This window comes from Dermochelys coriacea, chromosome 1 (assembly GCF_009764565.3).
Source record: "Dermochelys coriacea isolate rDerCor1 chromosome 1, rDerCor1.pri.v4, whole genome shotgun sequence".
Lineage (NCBI taxonomy): Eukaryota > Metazoa > Chordata > Testudines > Dermochelyidae > Dermochelys > Dermochelys coriacea.
The window spans coordinates 307,691,943-307,709,223 of record NC_050068.2 but is presented as its reverse complement, the minus strand read 5'-3'; the positions used below and the strand labels follow the sequence as shown (position 1 = coordinate 307,709,223).

The 17,281-nt window shown below is 40.3% G+C and overlaps 1 protein-coding gene across 32 annotated transcripts in view; it reads left to right on the top strand.

The window, feature by feature from the left end:
* LOC119854023 (ankyrin repeat domain-containing protein 26-like) overlaps window positions 1-17,281 on the top strand; it is a 187,900-nt gene that overhangs the window by 33,109 nt on the left and 137,510 nt on the right. For 18 of the 32 annotated variants that reach the window (XM_043495489.1, XM_043495554.1, XM_038397879.2 and 15 more), the window contains exons 7-11: window positions 959-1,009; window positions 6,266-6,299; window positions 6,388-6,460; window positions 15,846-15,906; window positions 16,033-16,235. In XM_043495489.1, coding sequence (XP_043351424.1) covers window positions 959-1,009; window positions 6,266-6,299; window positions 6,388-6,460; window positions 15,846-15,906; window positions 16,033-16,235 — 422 coding nt within the window. Of the gene's footprint in view, window positions 1-958; window positions 1,010-6,265; window positions 6,300-6,387; window positions 6,461-13,477; window positions 15,305-15,845; window positions 15,907-16,032; window positions 16,236-17,281 lie in introns of those variants that run through there. The other 14 variants (XM_043495587.1, XM_043495497.1, XM_043495595.1 and 11 more) reach the window with 2 other exon arrangements.

Here is a 17,281-nt window from a genome sequence, read left to right as displayed (position 1 = left end):
AGTTGGAGGTCAATGTGTGTCCTGCCCCTGTCCCCACCACACCTCTCCACATATTGTTCACTCTTCCCACTTGTGGGTCTGGAGTAGGAGGAATTCTCTCACCATTTTCACATGGGTCATGGACCAATATATGTAAAGAGGATCCCCTCCAGGCCCAGATTTGGGACAATAGGTAGGTCTTTTTATTATTTCAGGTGTGCACAAATAAGAGACACTATTTTAAGGTGAGCTGCCTTAAAGCTACAAATTTATTAGCAAGTATTAGAAACATACTTAACCATGCCTATGGGGAAATGGTCTCAAACCACGTCACAACCGGAGAATGTGCCCTGATCCAAAGTGCCGGAGACCTATGCATGGGATCCCCAGTGCAAAGATCTCCTGCACTAGCTCTGGACTATGGAGCTCACAGATTTAGCTTACTGACACAGACACATCAGCAGCTTTCGAGCACAGTATTTGTGAAGGGAATTTAGGCCCTCGAGCAGGCAAACTTTATTGTACTGCATTGATGCTTTCCCTGCATTCCATGTATATGGTGAAAATAAACATACCTGCAGTACATGAAATGGGTGCTTATAGAAACACAATAAAATAGTTTGTGACAGACTAGAATCACGAGTTCAAGGAGGCAGGAATTAGAGAGACTAGAGATTTCCAGTAGTAAAGTACAAATCCTGATAGAGAAATGTTTTTGTTTTAATATTGAATTGAGGGTATTTCAAATTATGGAGAATAAGATGAAAATTAAACTTATTGGCAGGGTATTAAGAGTCTATACAGGTAGCATTTTTGTGTACTTTTAGCACTATCATAACTGCTCAGTAGATTAATAACAGTCAGTACTTATGTATTTCTTTGTTTCATCTTCATATATGCATGTTTCTGCTTTATCATTTTATTTTCTGATTTCATTGTTTCATCTGTCCTTTCCATGCCTTTCCCTAAATGGAAATAGAAATGCAACAGTCTCCCAGCCAGACATCAAGAACCAGAGATTCAGGGAAAGGTATTCCATACAATAAGACTTCCAATGCGAAAATACCAAATTCAAGTGTTTATACATATTTGATGATTATTATTTTTGTGTGAATTCAAAAGTCCTTTAATGGCTTGATTTTACTTTTTAAATGTTTTTTTGTGGTGGTGATATTATAGCTTTTGTTGTTTTGCAAATCTTTAAGAACTAATTAGTCAGTCCTGGCATTTGTCATGTGAGAGTGCAGAATGTAGCATGTTAATGTGTGTTGTAGCGTGACATAACATAATAGGGTGTTCTTATTTACATCTATTAATTTGATATTACTACAAACTTGAGATGGGCCTGAGCCAAAACTGTGGATATGAGCAACCCTCAAATACAGTTTGGATTTAGATCAAACACTTTATGGCTGGTCCGAACCAAATGCAAGGGTGTCTGAAACACCCAAAACTTGTAGCATGAATTTGTCTCTTATCTTCTAAAGGAAAATCATAATTCATTATTGCTGTAAAATATGTAACAATTATAGGTAACCATCAAGAATTGAGAACATTTTCAATTTAAAATAAATGGATTGCAACAATAATAATAGACTCCCAACAGAAGTGGAACCCATTAGTCAAGACTTCTACTTCATAGTTGCCCCTTCTCCTTCAATAAAGAGACAAATTGGTTAAAAATACATAATTTATGGGAATTCCTGCAAAATCAGGTTTTTTTTGTTTGTGTATACTGTAATCTTTTGGAAAAAAACAATTAAAAATGAAATGAAGTGAGCTGTAGCTCACGAAAGCTTATGCTCAAATAAATTTGTTAGTTTCTAAGGTGCCACAAGTACTCCTTTTCTTTTTGCGGATAAAGACTAACAAAGCTGCTACTCTGAAACCTAAATTTTCTCTGTCATTTTAAAAAATATTTTGTTTTTGAAATCAACTTTTGTAAATAAAACTTTGGATTTTTTTAAAGGCATAATGTGACTAAAAGACTGATCAAAATTGCAGTGCAAAAAAGAAACATTTTTAAGAACAACGAACAAACTAAATTATAGGTTTCAGGGTAGCAGCCGCGTTAGTCTGTATCTACAAAAAAAACAGAAGTACTTGTGGCACCTTGGAGACTAACAAATTTATTAGAGCATAAGCTTTTGTGGGCTACAACCCACTTCATCGGATGCATTGAATGGAACATATAGTAAGAAGATATATATGTACATACAGAGAAGGTGGAAGTTGCCATACAAACTGTAAGAGGCTAATTAATTAAGATGGGCTATTATCAGCAGGAGAGAACAACTTTTGTAGTGATAATCAAGATGGTCCATTTAGACAGCTTACAAGAAGGTGTGAGGATACTTAACATGGGGAAATATATTCAATATATGTAATGACCCAGCCACTCCCAGTCTCTATTCAAACCCACGTTAATGATATCTAGTTTGCATATTAATTCAAGCTCAGCAGTTTCCTGTTGGAGTCTGTTTTTGAAGTGTTTCTGTTGCAGAATTGCCACCCTTAAGTCTTTTACTAAGTGGCCAGAGAGGTTGAAGTGTTCTCCTACTGGTTTTTGAATGTTATGATTCCTGATGTCAGATTTGTGTCCATTTATTCTTTTGCATAGAGACTGTCCGGTTTGGCCAATGTACATGGCAGAAGGGCATTGCTGGCACATGATGGCATATCTCATGTTGGTAGATGTGCAGGTGAATGAGCCCCTGATGGCATGGCTAATGTGATTAGGTCCTATGATGGTGTCACTTGAATAAATATGTGGACAGAGTTGGCATCAGGCTTTGTTGCAAGGATAGGTTCCTGGGTTAGTGTTTTTGTTGTGTGGTGTGTAGTTGCTGGAGAGTATTTGCTTCAGGTTGGGGGGCTGTCTGTAAGCAAGTACTGGTCTGTCTCCCAAGATCTGTGAGAGTGAGGGATCATTTTTCAGGAAAGGTTGTAGATCTTTGATGATGCGCTGGAGAGGTTTTAGTTGGGGGCTGAAGGTGACAGCTAGTGGCATTCTGTTATTTTCTTTGTTGGGCCTGTCCTGTAATAGGTGACTTCTGGGTACTCTTCTGGCTCTGTCAATCTGTTTTTTTCACTTCAGCAGGTGGGATTGTAGTTTTAAGAATGCTTGATAGAGATCTTGTAGGTGTTTGTCTCTGTCTAAGGGATTAGAGCAAATGCGGTTGTAACTTAGAGCTTGGCTGTAGACAATGGATCATTTGGTGTGTCCTGGATGGAAGGTGGAGGCATGTAAGTAAGTATAATGGTCAGTAGGTTTCCGATATAGGATGGTGTTTATGTGACCATCACTTATTAGCACAGTAGTATCCAGGAAATGGACCGCATTTGTCGATCAGTCTAGCCTGAGGTTGATGGTGGGATGGAAATTGTTGAAATCATGGTGGAATTCCTCAGGGACTTCTTTTCCATGGGTCCAGATGATGAAGATGTCATCAATGTAGCCCAAGTAGAGTAGGGCCGTTAGGGGATGAGAGCTAAGGAAGCGTTGTTCTAAGTCAGCCATAAAAATGTTGGCATACTGTGGGACCATGTGAGTACCCCTGGCAGTATCACTGACTGGTAGGTATATTTTGTCCCCAAATGTGAAATAGTTGCGGTTGAGGACAAAGTCACAAAGGTCAGCCACAGGTTTGCCGTGACATTATCAGGGATACTGTTCCTGATAGCTTGTAGTCCATCTTTGTGTGGAATGTTGGTGTAGAGGACTTCTACATCCATAGTGGCCAAGATGGTGTTTTCACGGATGGATTGTAGTTTCCTCAGAAAGTCAGTGGTGTCTCGAAGATAGCTGGGAGTGCTGGTAGCTTAGGGCCTGAGGAGAGAGTCACATAGCCAGACAATCCTGCTGTTAGAGTGCCAGTGCCTGAGATGATGGGCCGTCCAGGATTTCCAGGTTTATGGATCTTGGGTAGCAAATAGAATACCCCTGGTCGGGGTTCTAGGCATGTGTCTGCACAGATCTGTTTCTGTGCTTTTTCAGGGAGTTTCTTGAGCAGATGGTGTAGTTTCTTTTGGTAATCCTCAGTGAGATCAGAGGATAATGGCCTGTAGAATGTGGAGTTAGAGAGCCCCCTAGTAGCCTCTTGTTCATATTCCAACTTATTTATGATGACGACAGCACCTCCTTTGTCAGTCTTTTTGATTATGATGTCAGAGTTGTTCCTTAGGCTGTTGATGGCATTGTGTTCAGCACGACTGAGGTTATGGGGCAAGTGATGCTGCTTTTCCACGATTTCAGCCCGTGCACGTCGATGGAAGCAATCTAAGTCCAGAATGTTGTTTCAACCTTCAGGAGGAGTCCACGCAGAATCCTTCTTTTTGTAGTGTTAGTAGGATAATATGTTTGTAGTGTTTGTAGTGTTGGTAGGATAGTAGTTTTGTGGGTTAGTATGTTGTTCACTGGTGTGTTGGAAATATTCTTTGAGTTGGAGACGTTGAAAGTAGGATTCTAGGTCACCACAGAACTGTATCATGTTCGTGGGCCTGGAGGGACAAAAGGAGAGGCCCTGAGATAGGACAGACTCTTCTGCTGGGCTAAGAGTATAGTATTTTTATAATAAAAATATTTTAAAAATGGAAAAAAAAAATTGGGGGAAAAGATTGTTTTTGAGAGTTACTCTTTTGGAGAAAAGGTCAAAATTTGTTAAAAATATTTGCACTTACCTCCATTCTTGCTAATCAGAATTTTTTCAGTGTTACATCTATGCCCAGAGTTGACGTTGCAACCTTTCAGGCCTGTCTAGCAAAAATGACACAGTAGCTGCAAACAGTAAGGCAAAATATGAAAATTCTGCTCAGATTATGAAAAATAATCATCAATGTACCAGCATTAATTCTGGAGTTGTGAAGAATATAATTACTGTCATAGTAAAACAAGTTTATTTGTATTTTGTTGGGTTGTTGGTAAATAGAGGACATGTATGCCTTGAGATTAACTTGGACTATGCTTAAGTAACTAACATGTTGCTATTAATTTTCAGTTTCCTGACTTTATTATGTTTATATCAGTCTTTTGTTTAAGACTCATAATTGCTCTTTGCTATTTGATTTCCATGTTACGGAGTTTAAAAAAAAATTCTTCATGGAAAATCACAAAAGGCATATTAATCATGTCATTTAAAATAAGAATTACACAAGTTAATGCACAATGATATCTCAAATATCAATTTTTCTGAACATAGAACAGTATTTATTTTCTGATCCTGGAAATTCCAGAGCTCCCTCAAATCTCATTAAAGTCAGTGGAGTTGGGGAATCTCTACCATTTTCATTCTAATTACAATGTCTTGGATATCACTCTATGGTAAAGTCCCAAATCCTGCACACATGTAACTATGTTCTTAGCTTTATGAACAGTGTGTAGTTCCATTTATTTCTATTCGACTACTTGCAATCTGTAAAGTTAAGCATGTCTAAAATCTTCAGAGAGTCATTGCTGACTAATCTATGGGCCCAATCTTTGGGTGTGCTAGAGCTGGCCTCTGAATAGCTGGGAATGGGGACGCATAAGTGGTTTTCCACCATCTTTTGGCCTCCCCAGTCCTGGGGGAAACATGGATCTAGTTTGGCCACTGATATATGTTACTGCCATTCCACTAGCCAAGTGTGATTCAGTGCAACATGCTCTACTCACATCCCTTCTGGCCCTGTAATGCTCCTTACTCAGAGGGGTCAAGAGTGAGTATTGTAGAGCGGGCCCAATCAGCTTTACACCACCTGGCAATTTCCCTATGCAAGGGTACTGCTCTCCATTCCCTATGCATTACCAGAGTAATGCAGAGAAGAGAGTGGTGCTGCGGACATAGTCCAACATCTGTCAATGTATAGCCCATACTGTAAATATAAAAAAGACTAAGTTTCTATTCTTATGAATTGCCCACAATTCCAAATTTTATAATCTTAGCAGTTTTACTTCCCTTTCACCACATCATGCCCACCAAAAATGATTAACTATGTTCCAATTGTTTGGAACTTAGTTTCATTTTTAAATTGTATGTCATATTTTGAACATAAGTACAAAAGAGCTTACCAAACTGAAGACCTTATTTGTTTCATCCTTTGAACATACAGATTTTTTCAACTGATAATAGAAAATATATTTACATTCATACTACCCTTGATTAAGATGTCTATACTAAGTTTCAGCCTTGAATTACTTGTAGGTTTGCTCATGCTAAATATTTTTACTTATCTTTGGCAGTTTCCAAGTCTTTTGCTTTTAATGCTAAAATAATTAATTTCTTTTTTATTTTAATCAATATTTGAACAGTTATAGATGACCTTTCCCAAGGAGATTCAGTAAGGTAAATTTAAAAAAAAAATAACATATTTTAGCAAATCCTAGAGAGAGAGAGCACCACTTATTATTGTCTTATGTTTTTCTTATTTAAGAAGCTCTGAAAAAGATGAAGGGGATGACAGCTGGCTTACATCAGAGGAGGAAGAACTAGATTTTACCCCTAAGGTATCATGCTCTTATTGAAAAATATTTCCTAGCTATAAGAGGAAGCATATATCTTTTTTTTAAAAAAAAAAAACATTTGGGAGATTTTAGCAAAGATTTTTTTTTGCTGTGATTGAGAGGTTTCACTTCTAGTCAGCCACAGTGCAAGTTTTCCCAAAATACAGTTGCAACTGACCTGATCTTCACCCTTTCCGTTCCCACCTTGAGCCCTTTCTAAAAAGACTTTTAGTTGTGGCAGAGTGTATGAAGATTTTATGATCTGGATAAATATTCAGTAGATGATGAGATAAAGACCACTTCATATATTGTACTTATTTCTGCTCATTTGAATCATGGTTTCAAGAGAATAAAGATAGTTCTTTAAACCTACAATTACCTCTGCTCCCTTCCAGAATTAAGAATTTGATCTTGAATAGTAGTACTTTTATGACAGGGTAACAGTGCATTAAAATGAAATTATTTATTTGCCTGTTGTTCTTTCCATCAGATATTTCTTGTATACAGTTGTGCTTAAATGCTTCACCATGTTGACTGGTTCCCATTTCCTCAGCAACAAATGAATTGTTCCTCAAGTGGGCTCTGTGGAGTAGTCACTGAAGTGGTTCTACCTTCTACTTTGTTATTACATTGCTCATGCTAACCTCGGAGTACTCAGATGCCCACTTTCCTGGTGCTCTGATCATGTTCTTCCACCCCACTCCTAAAATACTTTTACTGGCTTTCTGATGATTTATCAACTTCAAACTCCATTACTTCAACTTTAAGCATTTACACAGCTCACCTTGCTTGCTTGTCAGCTCTCATTTCCTCTATAGTCCCAGTCTTCGCCCTACTCTCTGCACACTCCTGCTGCTTCCATATTGTCTTTGTTTCTCCCTCTGTGATTCCCACTGTTTTTCTCATTGTATCCCAACTTGGAATAGCCTCTTTTCTATGCAGCTAGCTATTTTCAAATCTCATTCAAACTTCCAGTCCCTTCTGAAATCTAATTTCTTCCGGTTAGCCTCTAATTTATAATCATCAGATTGGTTTTGTCTATTACAGGGGTGGGCAAACTATGGCCCACTGGCCAAGATGTTTTAATCTGGCCCTTAAGGTCCAGCCAGGGAGCGGGGTCGGGGGCTGGCTCCGCGCGGCTCTGAGAAGCAGCGGCAATGTGGCATGTCCCCTCTCTGGCTCCTACGCGTAGGGGCAGCCAGGGAGGTCAGTGCACTGCCACCGTCCCAACCGTTCCCAACTGGGAACCGCAGCCAATGGGAGCTGCAGGGGAGGTGCCTGCAAACGGGGCAGTGCGCAGAGCCTCCTGGCCACGCCTCCACGTAGGAGCCGGAGAAGGGACATGCCACTGCTTCCGGGAGCTACTTGAGGTAAGTGCCGCCTGGAGCCTGCACCCTGACCTCCTCCCCCTGCCCCAGGCCTGATTCCCCTCCCACCTTCCGAACCTCTCGGTCCCAGCCCAGAGCACACTCCTGCACCCCAAACCCTTCATCTCCAGCTCCCCCCCCCCAGCCCCCTGCCCCAGCCTGGAGCCCTCTCCCACACCTGAACTCTTCATTTCTGGCCCCAGCCAGAGCCCTCACCACCTCCCGTACCCCAACCCCAATTTCGTGAGCATTCATGGCCCACCGTACAATTTCCATATCCAGATGTGGCCCTCAGGCCAAAAAGTTTGCTCACCCCTGGTCTATTACCACACACATACTTGGTGATTTTGTTTTTAAAAGGGAGAAAATATGAAACTGAAACAACTAGTCAGTTGTCTTTGAAGAATGTTACTCATTCATAAGCAGTATTCTTTCCCCCCTTGTTTCCTATCTCTCCTCCTTTTCCTCACCTCAGAGGTCTGCTGTCACTTTGTCACAGAGACCCCCTTGGGACTGCCACCTGATGTGCTGAGACTACCTCTAAAACTGTTCTCCCTGTCAGTTTGGGACTTCAGGACCCTGCCTTGTTGAGCCAGACACGCTAGCCTGCTGCAATCACAGGTCTGAACCACGTCCCCCAAAGCCTCAGACTTAACTGAGAACAGCTTAGCAAATGCTCCTGTGTGTAACGCCCAGACACCCAGTTCCCAGTGGGATCCAAACCGCAAATAAATCCGTTTTACTCTGTATAAAGCTTATACAGGGTAAACTCATAAATTGTCCGCCCTCTATCACACTGATAAAGAGTTTCAGAGTAGCAGCCGTGTTAGTCTGTATTTGCAAAAAAGAAAAGGAGTACTTGTGGCACCTTAGAGACTAACAAATTTATTTGAGCATAAGCTTTCGTGAGCTACAGTTCACTTCATTGGATGCATTCGGAATGCATCCGATGAAGTGAGCTGTAGCTCACGAAAGCTTATGCTCAAATAAATTTGTTAGTCTCTAAGGTGCCACAAGTACTCCTTTTCTTTTTTACTGATAAAGAGATCTGCACAGCTGTTTGCTCCCCAAGGTATTGATTACTTACTCTGGGTTAATTAATAAGCAAAAGTGATTTTATTAAATATAAAAGTAGGATTTAAGTGGTTCCAAGTAATAACAGACAGAACAAAGTAAGTTACCAAGCAAAATAAAACAAAAACACACAAGTCTAAGCCTAATACAGTAGGAAACTGAATGCAGGTAAATCTCACCCTCAGAGATGTTCCAATAAGCTTCTTTCACAGACTGGACTCCTTCCTAGTCTGGGTCCAGCAATCACTCACACCCTGTAGTTATTGTCCTTTGTTCCAGTTTCTTTCAGGCATCAGTTTGGGGTGGAGAGGCCATCTCTTCAGCCAGCTGAAGACAAAATGGAGGGGTTTCCAGAACCTTTTATATTTTCTCTCTTGTGGGCAGAAACCCCTTTGATCTTCTGTGCAAAATCAAAGCAAGAAGATGGAGTTTGTAGCCACCTGGGCAATCACATGACTATGAATGATTCAGCTTTTTGTAGGCTGACACCATTGTTTACATGTTAGTTTGAACTTTCCCAGGAAAGCTCAGATGTGGACTGGCATCTCCCAAAGTCCATTGTCAGTTAAGTGTTTCTTGATAGCACTATTCTCAGTAAGTGCCCATTCTCAAGAAGCTGACCAAATGCTTCACTGAGGCTACTTAGAATCAAACACATTGAGATAGAAGGACATAGCCAATATTCATAACATCAAATACAAAAATGATACACACATACAGAAGACATAATTATAACCAGCAAACTACAACCTTTCCTTAGACACCCCACTTGACCTCCTCTGTACAAGACCTGGTGCGACCATAGGACCCTGGTTTCAACAATAATCCATACGGTAACAGTTCATGTCAATAACGTCACACCTACATCCTCATTACTGTTGATACAAGAGTCTTTTTCTCTGCAGTTCTCACTATGTGGAACAACTTTCCTATATCCTTCAGTCTCATTAACAATCCATTTCATTTCATACCCCTAAAAAGAAAAGGAGTACTTGTGGCACCTTAGAGACTAACAAATTTAATTAATTTGTTAGTCTCTAAGGTGCCACAAGTACTCCTTTTCTTTTTGTGAATACAGACTAACACGGCTGCTACTCTGAAACATTTCATACCCCTATATGCTATAAAAAAGAGATTATAAATGCAGAGAAACTTTACTTAGTTTTAACTTAAAATATACTCTTCTGTTTTTTGATGAGCACTGAGAGATTTGCCTAGGCTGAAATCATTCAGTTTAGGCAAAAATTCTGATTATAGTAGTCTAAAAATCTTTGTTAATCTTATATGGATCATATAATCTATTTTCATGAGGCAGAAAAGCACTTCAAAAAATATCCAAACTTAGCAAAAATTGTGATCTTAGAGAATTTAATTTTACAGTACATGTTAATCAAAAAGGAAATAGTTCTTCCGTTGACCAAGTCACATTTACACTGAAGTTTGGGTTGACTTACCAGTGGTGTTCAGGAGTGTGAATTTTATGCACTCAAAGTAGCTAGGTCAATCTACATTTTAAGTAAAGACCAGGCATCATATTCCAATAAAGAAGGACTGGGAAAACTACACCAGGGATTTTGAAATATATTTAATATGCATTTTTATAACTCTTCTGTGTTATAGAAAATAGTTTATATTTGAACAAAACCTATTATCTGTCTCTTCCAATCTGGGATCCTTCTGTGAATTCAACTTGCTGAATATTTTGAGTCATATTCTTTTTTATGTCCAGTATCTAAAAGGTCATGAAGTTTGACTTACGTATTCATTTATAGAGTTAGGCAGGAGGAGAAGATGGACTATTATTCAAACACAGTCTTCAAAAAGAGAAAAGGGGATATTGGAAATGACTAACCAGTTTAAATCCATGAGATTTAAATATTCTCCCCTTCTATATAAGAAGCAGTATGAAAGGCCCAGATTTTTAAAGGTATTTAGAGGTTGTGGCACTCAGTGTTTCATCACCTAAGTCTCATTTTTAAAAGTGATATAGACCCTTAGAAGCCTAAATCCTGATGACCGTAAATTGGGTGTTGGCATCTAAGTGCCTGAGTTTCTTCTGAAAATGAGACTGTGATGAGGTGTCCACCCCACAGTAGCCTATAAAGGGGTTAATTGCGCCCTAGGGAGGCTGCACAGGAGGCAGCCAATTAAAGAGGGGCTGCAAGGAGCGGCCAGTCAGGGCCATGGAGGTCCATTAAAAAAAGGACTGCAGGGGAGAGTAGTTTCAGTTGCTCCTTGGAGCTTGAGGAGGGGAGGATTGGCTGCCTTGCAGGCTGAAGACAGCTATCACCCTGGACAGAGCAGTGCTTTAGGCAGGGACCAGGAAAGCTTAAGATAGCTCCTGGTAGGCTGCAGGGATCTGCAGACTGAAGTCCTGAGGCAAGGGCAAAGAGGGTGCTGGGGCCTCAGAGAAGTGGCCCAGGGAAAGGAACTGAGGAGTTGGAGGGGATGCAGCAAGTGGCAGCTATTTACAGGGCTATTTACATTTAGATACGCTGGAAGGTAGGGATAGGATACAGAGGGACCTAGACAAATTAGAGGATTGGGCCAAAAGAAATCTGTTGAGGTTCAACAAGGACAAGTGCAGAGTCCTGCACTTAGGACGGAAGAATCCCATGCACCGCTACAGACTAGGGACCGAATGGCTAGGCAGCAGTTCTGCAGAAAAGGACTTAGGGGTTACTGTGGACGAGAAGCTGGATATGAGTCAACAATGTGCCATTGTTGCCAAGAAGGCCAATGGCATTTGGGGCTATATAAGTAGGGACATTGCCAGCAGATCGAGGGACATGATCGTTTCCCTCTATCCAACATTGGTGAGGCTTCATCTGGAGTACTGTTTTGGGCCCCACACTACAAGAAGGATGTGGAAAAATTGGAAAACGTCCAGCGTAGGGCAACAAAAATGATTAGGGGACTGTAACACATGACTTATGAGGAGAGGCTGCGGGAACTGGGATTGTTTAGTCTGCAGAAGAGAAGAATGAGGGGGGATTTGATAGCTACTTTCAACTATCTGAAAGGGGGTTCCAAAGAGCATGGATCTAGACTGTTCTCAGTGGTAGCAGATGACAGAACAAGGAGTAATGGTCTCAAGTTGCAGTGGGGGAGGTTTAGGTTGGATATTAGGAAAAACTTTTTCACTAGGAAGGTGGTGAAACACTGGAATGCGTTACCAAGGGAGGTGGTGGAATCTCCTTTCTTAGAGAGGTTTTTAAGGTCAGACTTGACAAAGCCTTGGCTGGGATGATTTAGTTGGAGATTGGTCCTGCTTTGAGCAAGGGGTTAGACTAGGTGACCTCCTGAGGTCCCTTCCAACCCTGATATTCTATGATTCTATGACCCAGAATAGTGGGTGGGCCCAGGTCCCTCCCCCCCCCCCCGCGACCACCACCAATGAGGAATTGGTCAGACAATGGCTGCAATTGCCACTGAGGGAAGTGGCTGGACAGAGTACTGCAGTTCCCCTGGAAGGGGGGAGAACAGAGCATGACACAGCCAGAGGGCTGTGCCATGAAGACATGACATGGTTTGGGGAGTAACATGGGTCCTGGAGGAGAAGTGACGGTGGCGAGACACCATCAGAAAATGGTGCATTGGCTAGCAGAGCTAATCCCCAAGACAGCCAGCCGGAGGCACCACAATGGTGAGTTGCACCCCATCACAGAGTCTTAGGCTCCTAACTTAGGTATTACAATGTCGAGGGCAGCAGTGCCTAAATACCTTTAAAAATCTGGGCCAAAGTGCTTTGAAATTGCGGGGGGTGGGGGGGCAGAGTATATGTGCAGCAACATTCTACCAAGTCTTTCTCTCCCTTAAAGTTATCACACAATTTACCTCTTAAATTGCTTGTTTACAGACTCAAAAAATCTTCATGAGCTTATATACCATATGAAACAAATCAGCTAGTTGTGAAGAAGCCACATACATTTTCCTTCTCCTCAGATCATATGCCTATTAGCAATTTCCTGAAACAAGAAGTTGTTCTTTGAGTATTTTTCTACATGGATCCCGCTCTAATTGGGCATGCGCTTTGAGTGTGATGATCAGATTATTTTAGCCAGTAGTGTTCATTGGAGCTGCCCCTTCACCTTGCATGTGCTCGCACCAATCCATGTGAAGCCATAGTGGGTAAAGCAGACCCAACCATCTCCTAATTCCTCTTATCACCAATGGCAGCGAGACTGAATTCAGCAGTGTTGTTCTGCCAAACCGTAACTCCCTCAATTAATGTTAGGATTAGTTTAGTACTTAACATTTTATTTGCCCATTGGGCCAAAAAATAAGTTAGAAACTATGAGGATACTTGGTATGAAAGCATTAATGTCATGGCCAAGGCAAAGTCTCTAGACTTTAAGTCCTGCCCTCCTGTCCTTCTTGTGAGATGGCCAATCCCAAAATGATGGCCATTCTAAATGACTTTTTGCCTTAGAGAAGGCCACCTACTTCACAAGTGCTCCATCTGTAGATCTTTCTCTGAATGGATGCAGAAAGCCTGAGATGCTGCCTGAAATTGATTATTCCAGTAGAAATTATCAAGACAATCTCTGACTCAGAGAATTGTGAGTTGAAAAGTGGTTTAATTGCTCTTAAACTACATTCAGCTAGTTCTCTGGTAAACTCAGACACTGTCCCTAGCACCCAGGGCATGACAGCTACCAAAAGACCTCAGACCTCATCTAGAGTTCATGATCGATCAATTGAGGTTTCCACAGGTGAGTCAGTTGCTCCTGCTGACCATGGTCAAAAACAACAACTGCACCAATCACATTCCCTGTTACAATCAAAGAGTAGGCTGAGGAGTCATTCTGTTTCTGATTTGGCCACAGTTCCTCCTTCAAAGCCTGACCCCCACTTCTGATAAAATCTACTGTCTGACGCATGCTCCTCGACACTGGCCTCATGTCAGTTGAGCTCCATAATCAGCCCTTCTAATCTGTACAGATTATATTGGTTTCATCCACGCTGACAATGTCAGATCACAATTGAGGACCTTTCATATGAAAGTCATGACCTTTTAAAGTCCTAGATAAAGAGTTCCACTCTTTTTGAAAGACTATAGAAAGACACTTTGGCCCCTACAGTATAGTCCAGAGGAGGAGGCATGTTACACCTCAAATTTTTTCCAGGCTAAAGTCAGCTTCTCATACTGTTATCAACAGGAGTGCTCAGATCTTCCCAAGGAAAGACCTCACAACAAGTGAAGGAGAAGCTCAACCTTATCTTCTGTTAGAACCCACACATCACCATCCCTGAGACAAGAAATAGATTCTACAGTCAAGAGTCCTGGACTGATCTATACAGATTTGTTCACCTGTTACTCTCTCACACACACCCTGCCCCTGCACACCTGTCCCTTATCAATCTCCTTTATTTCTTTTTGTAGGGTGGTACTGTACTAGAGTTAAGGATTGCAGAACCTGGAAGTTATCAAACAGGGTTATTTGGTCCAGTTTCAGGCCTTACCCACCCATCCCCATTCATTCTTAGAGATTCCTTTTACAAGAAACGAGAGAGTCATTCTCCTACTGCTTGGTGCAGAAGTTTGTATTGCCATTCTGAAAAAGAAAGGAGGATGACATCTCCAACTCAACAAATTCATTCATCACTTTGGGCTCAGGATGGTCAATCTGGCTTCTATAATTCCCTCCCTAAAACCTCAGGATTGGTTTGTGACTTTTGATCAGCAAACTGCATATTTTTTATGTATGCCTTCCCCTGTATTGCAACGTTCTTTAGCTTGGGATTCGATATTGGTGAAAGGAATGAGAAGTGATTGAGTTTGCTCTGCCCTTTATGTTCTTGGGTGGGGACATGAGGATGTGAAGGATACAGCCACAGTCCCAGTGGAGATTGCTGGCCAAAAGAATCTGATCTTGCATGCTCCTGTGGGATCTATGTGGACAAAACGTCTTGAAGCAACAGGTATTGAAATGTAAGTAACTGTTCTGTATCTTGATTTCTCTTTTTAAATACAAGTGCTTATAGTATTAACATACCATTGCTAAAATACACAATAGGCTGTTAAGGAGCACTAGGTCTTTTTCTAAGCACCACCACCTGCTGAATAATTTGATTGAACATGGTAGACACTAGAATTATTTATTAGGCCTTTTCCATTCTCATTAAGCATGGAACATGAAAAATGGAAGCACTACCTGCTGAAGGTCCACTGTTTCAACTGTGGTTTTCATTAGATCTTCTGAAACCTCCTTAGAAGTTTTACATGAAAATTTAGGAGTATGTTTTAAAAGCATTGCATAGGGAATTTTCTATGTTACACCAGTGAGGAAACACATAGTTAAATCTTCATGAACTTCTTTGAAAACTTACCTTAAAATACTGTCATTAGATTATCTGTCTGGATCACTAATCTCTTCTTACCCAAATTCCTGCAAACTTCTGTGTAAGTATTTTTTGTATCAATTTGATGACTTTTCCTCTTCCACTCAGATGATAAATTGCTGAATTTCCACTGTATTTCACGTGCATTGTGTGTTAAAATAGAAGCAGTAACATCTTCCCATCATGATGTAGGAATTTTGGTGTGATCAGGCGGTGGATTGGGCCATTTTAAGTGGCTAATGTTGACTAATCCTAGGGAATCTATCAAGTATTTAAGACTCTTAGACATAAAATTGAAACAAAACATCCTAAATGCCTTATTGCTAATGCCGACTGGATTAAAGAAAAGATTTTGTAGAATATAATTCACTTAGAAATATTTTATTTAATGATGTATGGGCTAAATCTTTTGGGCAAAACTCTCATTGACTGACTTCAATGAGAGTGCTGGCTGAGTCAGCACTGCAGGATGGAGACCTCAGCTGGCATTGGCAGTAAGAAAATGTTAATGAATTTAGTCTTCAATATTTGATAAAAAGAGAGGGGTGTTGCTTACTATTTATGTAAAAACTCAATGTGCTTAAAGTTAACTTTATTTACAGAAACCACAGAAACCAAGTTTGACTCAGCTAATGAACTCTTCCCAGCAATTCAAGAAAAACAGTAAGCAGTTAGGGGCGGGAGGGGGAATCTCCTTTACTACATTATATGTTGATAGGAAATTGTAGATTTATTATGTATTTTACTTCCTCTTTTAGGTATATTTAATCTTTGTTTTTTTTACTGTAGTAGGTGAGAAAAGTAGCATTATGAGAACAGAACATATAGCTGTTTCACAGCAAAATAAATCTGATTGTGAAGCTGAAGATGTCATTGAATCCCCTCCTAAGCCTTTTTCCCAAATCAAGTCCTACCCTCGACCTGTCCATCCCTCACCTGGCTCCTTTTCAAAACCTTCCCAGATGACTCCTCCTCTCCTGGGGTTTAAACAGGTAAATTTTTGTTTGTGCAATTAATTTGTTGGTTCCTATGTTCTGTTTTTCTTTTTCAAATTCATCTATGATTTTATGAAGATGGCGAGGATATTAGAATTGGAAGTCCTCAGTCATCAAGGCAAAACCTCAAACAAGTAACCAGAAATCACAGAAATTTGAATAAAAAAGAATGTAAAGAACTGACAAATGAAGATATTTTAGAAGCAAGCGAACAGGAGAAAGGAGAATTAGAGGAAGAAGAAGAGGAGGAAGATGATGAGGAAGAATTTAGTCAGGAAGAAAAGGAGGATGAAGATACAGAAGAAGAAGGAAGTCAAGATGATTACACAGAGGATGAGGAAGAGGAATATGTTGGAAAATTGGAGCATAAGCGTGATCAAGAGTTAGAAATCTTTAACAATGCTATTAAATCTGAAAGGGAAGTTAAATGTGGAAGCAAAAATATACACGATGGTGATAGTCATGAAACATGTGAAGAGAAAGATCAGGAAATGCAGGAATCTGTTGATATTCCTGTGTCTTTTATAGCTGGACATTATGAAGGTTTAAAGGAAAATATAACTGCCATATCATCTAAGATGGTAAATAATGAAGTACCTTATGATTCATCAAAAAAAGAAGATGGTAGTGAACATGAAGAAATTAATCAGTTTCAGAATACAAATGAATTGTTACATACCGATGGAAATGAGGAAATCAGATGTAAGAACTGCTGTTCTTTTGAAGGTTCTGAACTGACAGCCTGGAAAAAAGGTGCATCTCTATCTGTCTTAAATAGTTGTTATATTAAGGAGAAAAACCCAAATCTAGTAGATGATATCTATGAAAGTGATGATGATCCTTGGTCAGAGACAGAAAATCCAAGGTGTGAGAACAGAAGACAGGACTCAGAGAATCTTAGATTTCTAGGTGATCAAAATGCTGGAAAGGAGCAATGCAAGAATTCCAAGGAATTGGGTAATACAGTCTGTGAAACACTGGAAACAGAAAGTGAGAATTTGCCTGTAAATAGCGGTGAAGAAAATCTAAAAGAAGTGTTTCAA